General features: G+C 56.8%; 1 protein-coding gene across 3 annotated transcripts in view; it reads left to right on the top strand.

Moving 5' to 3' along the window:
* Positions 1–6432, top strand: part of CAPZB (capping protein (actin filament) muscle Z-line, beta) — a 164048-nt gene extending 157616 nt beyond the window's left edge. For 2 of the 3 annotated variants that reach the window (XM_011993135.1, XM_011993136.1), the window contains 3 exons: positions 24–89; positions 842–918; positions 5587–6432. In XM_011993135.1, the coding sequence (XP_011848525.1) occupies positions 24–89; positions 842–918; positions 5587–5674 (231 nt within the window). In that variant the 3' untranslated portion in view covers positions 5675–6432. The remainder of the gene's footprint in view (positions 1–23; positions 90–841; positions 919–5586) is intronic. The other variant, XM_011993137.1, reaches the window with a different exon arrangement.
* Positions 6433–6542: the final 110 nt, after the last annotated feature.

The following is a 6542-nucleotide window of genomic DNA, read 5'->3' as shown; positions in this document are numbered from 1 at the left end:
TGGAATGTTTCTGTCTTTTGCAGATGGAGAAAGATGAAACTGTGGGTGACTGCTCCCCACACATAGCCAACATCGGGCGCCTGGTAGAGGTGAGTGGCCGGGGCTCTGGCTGGCTCCTGTGTTGGCCCACGGCAGTGACACTGCACCCCTGGCACCGCTGTGCTGGCCTCCTCCTCTGCTGCTTTCTCCCAGCTCCACAGCAGCCGGCAGAGCGCTGCTTGGATTTTGCCCTGGCCTCATATTTTCGGAGCCTCTGATTTGGATGCCAGCAGGCTGTGGCTTCAGGGCCACCTCCTGCTCCACCCCCCGACCCGGGCTCCCAGAAGACTCTGCTCAGGCGCTGGCTCTGGGGCGCACTAGGTCTTGTCTCCCCTGATCGCCTGGGTGTGAACAGGGCCCTGCGCTGGGAGAGGAAGCAGATCCCAGAAATGCCAGTGGGCCCTGGCGCGGCTTCAGTTGCGGCTGCCTTGGCCCTCCTGTCACCACGTTGTTTGGGAAGGCAGGGAGGTGCTCTCCGGTTTCACAGAATTGTTCACAAAATTAGTGGGGAGTCTGAGGGGCGGTGATGTGGTTTAGACCAGCTCCCAGGCATGGGCAGAGTTGGCCGCCAATACCTGGGTACTGGCTTCCTCCCTTCCTGAGGACGGGAAGGCGCCTGGAGCACAGATGGCAGGTGGGGTCTTGGCAGCCTGGAGCTCGCTCACCCGTGCCCCAGAGCAGGTGTGTGCTGCCCTCCAGTGGCCATAGTGGGGACTGCAGGGCTGGCGGGTGGAGAGAGGGCGTTGGCCTCAGGGGTTCCTGACTGACCCTTTGCCAAGGCGCTGACCGACCTCCCTTCCAGGACATGGAAAATAAAATCAGAAGTACGCTGAACGAGATCTACTTTGGAAAAACAAAGGATATCGTCAATGGGCTGAGGTAATGTACCAGAAAGCACACGCTTTAGAAGCAGAAAGAGGGGTTTGAACCCTGGCTCTGCCAGTTACTAGCTGTGTGGTCTTGGGCCTCGGGTTTCTCATTTTCAGGCTGCAGTGCCCCTCTTCTAGGATGATCATTATGGTGATTTTGGAAAGTAAAGTCCTGGTGTGTCATCTGCACTCTCAGTAGCAGCTGTCGGTCCCTACCTGTACCGTTTGTTTTCTGGGGCACGTTCACCCTAGCAGCCATTGGTACCCTTGCCCCCAGAGCCTCCTCAGCCCTGCAGTTTGTCAGTCCCCACTCAAAAATCTGCCCAGCCCCTCCAGCCTGGGCCTAGGGGAGCCATGACACTACATCCCAGGCAGCCCGGCCGCCTCTGGCTGGCCTGCTTTCCGAGACAGCAGAGCACAACGTGCAGGCAGGGCCCTCAGCCCGGGCCTTCTCAGGGGGCCCCCAGCCTCTCTGACGTCCTCTGCCAGGGCTCTGCTACCAGTGGCCAATGTCCTGCACTGTCCCACCCACCTCGTGCCCTCGTCTCTGCAGTGTCAGCCTGAACAAAAGCTGGGGGCTCTCTGGACCCTCCAGGTCCATGGTGGACAGAGCAGGAGGCAGGCCTCTGACATGAGGCCAGAGCCCAGCTGGGGGCAGTAGACAGCTGTGGAGTGAGCACTGGCCTTGGAGTCAGGAGGCTGGGATCTCCCCTAAGCTCTGTCATCCTGAGCTGTGTGGCCTCTGGCACTCCTCGAAGAGGCCCTTGTCCGATGGAGGAGGCAGGGTCGGCTGAGATGGTGAATCTAGCACACGCTCTGCAGTCCAGCAGCACCATGTGAGTCGGGCCATGCTATGCCCTTAGCAGCCAGCCCTCTCACCCACTGCCGTGACGTAGCTCTCACAGCCCAGCCCAGAGGAGAGGCAGGTTGCAGTTCTGTTGCTGCACCAGCTCATGGACTGGGGTGGGTGACAGATTTCAGTCGCCTGCTTTACAGTTTTAAAACAGAGGAGTCCTCCTCTTTGGACCCTGGTCTTCTGATCTCCTGCCCACCTGGGGGAGGTTTGGTCTTCATGACCTGTGACAGGATCAGAGCCCAGTGGTCCCTGGCGGTAGGCCTGCCACCTGCAGCCACTGCCCAATACACCAAGCGCACTTTCCCGCCCAGCCAACCTACACAGTCCCCAGGCAGTGGCTGGGAAGTGGGGGAGAGAAGCGGAAGAGCCTATGGGTGGTGGTGGCGAGCCCCTGAAAACCACGGCCACCGCCATCGTGGGCCTCTGCAGCGGTGATAGCACTCTACAGCCCAGAGCCGCGGCGGTACCCGCCTTCCGCCTCGTGGGTCTCCCTGAATTTCCTCCTCAGCTGTGGCCCCCTGCGTTCCTGGCTTCTCGTGGTTCTCTTCCCTCCCACTCCACTCATCTTGAACACTCTCTGTAGATCTATTGATGCTATCCCTGACAACCAAAAGTTTAAGCAGTTGCAGAGGGAGCTCTCTCAAGTGCTGACCCAGCGCCAGATCTACATCCAGCCTGATAATTAAGCCGATCCAGGTACCCTGCCTGAGAGCCGCGAGACCCTCCCCACTAAAACAGGACTCACCAACCCGCCGAGACCCTGCGGGTCCGGCTGCTGCTGCGCGGCCATTTAAAACACCACTAACCCCCACGTGTGCTCCCGGCCGGTGCGCAGCCGCATTCCCGTGTAGCCGCGGTCCCGTGTAACACGGCACCTATCACGTGTGTGCGCTTTCCACTCTGGGCGGAGGTTGGGTGTGGGGAAGACGGCTGATTTTTTGGCTTTTGCTTCTGAAAAAGCCCAGGCCAAGGGACGGATGCTGCCTCTCCAGCAGCAGCCCCTTGTGTGCACCGGCCTGACTGTCCCCAGGGCAGGGGTCTGCGTGCCGTCCACTCCCCATGCTTCAGAGGATCCTCGGATGCTGGTGCAGGGATCCCAGAAGCCAAATAAGCCCCTGCTCAGCGGTACATTGGCTGTCCAGGGCTAGCTGGCTTGGAAGGGGTGACCTCACGCTCTGATCTCTGAGTCTCTGGGGTTGGAGGGCAGAGTCAGGGCTGGACTCCACTCCGGCCGGCCCCGATGCTCTGCTGGAGCTGCCTGGACGCCCAGTGCAGACTCGGCCTCAACCAGCATAACCTTCCGCCCCTAACGAGCTGCAGCTGTTCCTTTAAACAGGTTCCGCGGATGGAAAGGAAAATAGTCTTGCTTGTTGGTAATGGCCAAGAACCATGACTTGAGCTTGTGACAGATCCAGATGTAGGGAAGGAGGCAGCATCCCTGGAGAGCAGGAGGGAAACTTGTCTGTAAAAGAAGGCATTTGGAACCCTGCCAGCTGGGGCTGCAGAGTCCAGGTCCAGGGGCTCCACACTGAAGGCCCACCCCAGAAGGGGTGCAGCAGGCTTTCCAAGGTGGAGATGGGGGTCAGGCACTTAGAAAACCAGGCGGAGCTGCTTTTCCGAGGCCGTGGGACTTAAGTGCACCAGTCTAGTCTGTGTGTGCCAACTTAAGGCCCAAGACTCCGGTCAGCCTCACAGTGGGGCCGTCAGGCATTTCCATCGTGGCATTGAGAAAAAACCCTGTTTAAGGTACACTGTGATGGTGCAGTTACCTGGCCGCCCACTGGGGGCGTCCTGGCGTAGAAACCCTGACAGCCAGGTCTGCTCAGGACGACTCCTCCCTCCCACAGAGGCGAGCTCTGTCTCCAAGCGCTGATTCGAGGGTGCTTGGCCGTGACCTTCCCAAGCTCTGTCCCTTAAATGAGCCCCCTGCTCCTTCCGCCTTCCACCATTTCACTTCTAACTTCCTGTGTCTAACTTGATTCTGGCTCTGGAACTTTCTCCTTTGTGCAGTCCAGCCAAGACCTGATGGGCTTGGCTCTTCCTTCCCAGAAGAGCCAGTGACCACCCAGGCTAGGGGTCTTGTGCGCTGCTGCTTTGCCCACCGCATCTCCTGCTGGCCATGTTGACCTCCCGCTGTGAGCTTGGCAAGAAGCCCCTGGGGAATCGGCTGAGATTTGGAGCCTGAGGGTCGTGAGGGCTGATGCCTTTGGCCGCCGCAGAGCCAGGGACAGTCCTGGGAAGATACTCAGAAACGTGTAGCTCCCCAGCATGAACCAAATGTCCGCGTTTCTCCTGGGAGTTTTCTCAGTTGTATGCAGCTTGCTTCCAGGTCTTGTCTATGGCACCTGCTGAGTATTTTGAGGGCTCTTCCTGTGACTTGTAGGGATTCAGTAGCCGGAACTCAATCTAGGTGCTGTTGCTTCTCCTGGGCCCTGCTTCACTTCTATTTACCCATTTTTGCATTTGGGGACTGATTTTTCTGATTCTTCCTTCCCATGGCTGGTGTGAATCAAACGTGAGAGTCCAGCTGAGTGCACCCTCCGTAGCACTCTTGGGCAGCCCTCTACCTACTCCTTCTACTGCTTCTCAACTGTTATAAAACCTACTTTTAGGAAGTCTGCCTAACCAATATGTTGGGTAAATTTGACAAAATGATCAAAGAATTGCTAGCGGGCATTCCTCTGGGCCTCAGTTTCCGGATCTGTAAATTGGATTGATAGCTTTTTTTTTTTTTTTTTTTTAAAGCCTTGACTTTGCTCTTTTTTGTTGTTGTTGTAGAGATGGGGTCTCACTGTGTTGCCCAGGCTGGTCTCGAACTCCCGGCCTTAAATGATCCTCCCGCCTTGGCCTTCCAAAGTGCTGGGATTATAGGCTTGAGCCACCACATCTGGCTGGGTTGATAGTTGAGACTACCCCAGGATGCCCGTAAGAATTAAATGAGATAATATATGTGAAAGGCGTTTTGTAGACTACGAAATCTCCACAAGCCTTCATTGTTTCTGGCTTTGTTGATGAGTGTCCCCACACATACGTGAATGCAGTCACCTTGAACGTTTCCCCACAAATCCAGAATTTGACAGCAGGGATCCCAGGGGCACTTGGCTCTCCTGTGCCGCCCTTTGCAGTCCAGGCTGAGGGGTTTTCTGGGCCAAGTGAACAGCGGGTGGTACCTCACAGCAGAGGCCTGAAGCACCTGCTGCGTGAGCCTTGAACACGGTGTGCTCAGAAACAGAGACACTGGTTCCTACCCACTGCCAGGGCTGGGAGAACGCTGCACCTTGCACTTGTGGGGTGAGGAATGAGGCTCTCCTGCTGGGCAGGGCCTGGGCAAGGGGGAAGCTTTTCTAGAGGAACCCACATGGCACCAGAGCCCTCACGTCTTAGCCCCTGGCCTGAGTCCCCAGCCAGCAACCCCGGGTAGCTGTTCTGAAGCAGAGGGACTTTGTTCCATTGTGCTTGGAAGCCCAGAAGCCACCTTGTGGCTTAGGGTGACATGGGGATCTACACACAGAGGAGTGAACTTAGGGTTCTAGTGACTATGGCTGGGTCACCGGCGGCCAGGGGCAGAGATGAGCACCTGTCCATGTAAGGCATATGCCACCCCCCCAGGGCCTGGCAAGGTGCAGAGGGTGCAGGTCTCGGCCATGTGCCCCTTCACCCCTCTCTGAGAGGGGCAGATGCCCAGCCCAGTGACCCAGAGCCTCACCCCGGGAGGTGGGTCCATGCAGCAAACCAGCCAGGCACTGGCATGGTGGCCCCCAGGCCCCCACCGCCTCACCAATCCCTGTTCAATCTGCTGATAACGCCTTTCCTCCCTTGCAGGTCTGTGCAGACTTTTGCAGACAAATCAAAACAAGAAGCTCTGAAGAATGACCTGGTGGAGGCTTTGAAGAGAAAGCAGCAATGCTAAACCTCTGCTTCATGCTAACCAGACACGCCGTGCACTCGTTAGATTCCTTTCTTAGAAAACTCGTTTTCTGCTCCCTCCCCTCGTCCCTTCCCTCCCCGACAGGTCACATAACAGCTGCATCATTGACTGCACAGCGCCATCTCTCCCTGAGAATAAAGCCGATAGCCACCCTCCTCCGGCTCCGAGCCTGCTTCCGCCACACCTCGCTCTCAGCTCTCTCCACATTTCCATAGAGACCATGTGGTTTTTGTTCACCCGGGCCCCCTGTCTTCCTCCCCGTCCCCCCATTTATAGGCATAAAATCCACTGTCTGCCAGCTTCCCTTCCCTCCCACCTTTTTGTTACATTGGTGTAAAAAATGTAAAACAAAAAAATTTTATGAACTAACTGTGGTGTGTGAAAGAGAGAAGAAAAACTGGAAATCTTATTCCGTGTGTGTTTGGGAGTTGCTTGGGGTTGGGGGTCGTGGGGACAGGGGACAGCTCTGGGAGCAGAGGTGGCCCTCGGTGCCGTCCTGCGCAGACTCGCCCGTCCCACGGAGGCCGCGGGGTGGGGGCTGGGGGGGGCCGCCGACAGTTCCGCTCTTCCGGCCAGGTGCTTTTCTGTCAATTTCTATGGAATGCAAAAGGAGGTTTTTGTTTTATTTTGTTTTTTTGTAAAGCTTAAGAAAAAAAATCTACATCTTATACTTGAGCCTCCATACTTAAAAAAAAAAAAAAAAAGAAAAAATTAATAAAAAAGAAACTGGGACGCAGTTAGCGCTGGCCTTCTGTGTTCCTTCTCGCCGGCCTCACTTTCCAAGCGCGTGTGGCCGTGGCTGCGCGCTGGCTCCAAGCGGGGACGTGTGTGGGCCCTGCTCACAGCAGCA

The sequence above is a fragment of the Mandrillus leucophaeus genome, unplaced genomic scaffold, assembly GCF_000951045.1.
Source record: "Mandrillus leucophaeus isolate KB7577 unplaced genomic scaffold, Mleu.le_1.0 Scaffold426, whole genome shotgun sequence".
NCBI lineage: Eukaryota > Metazoa > Chordata > Mammalia > Primates > Cercopithecidae > Mandrillus > Mandrillus leucophaeus.
Note: the sequence above shows the minus strand (reverse complement) of the source record. Positions and strands in the feature narration are given on the sequence as shown.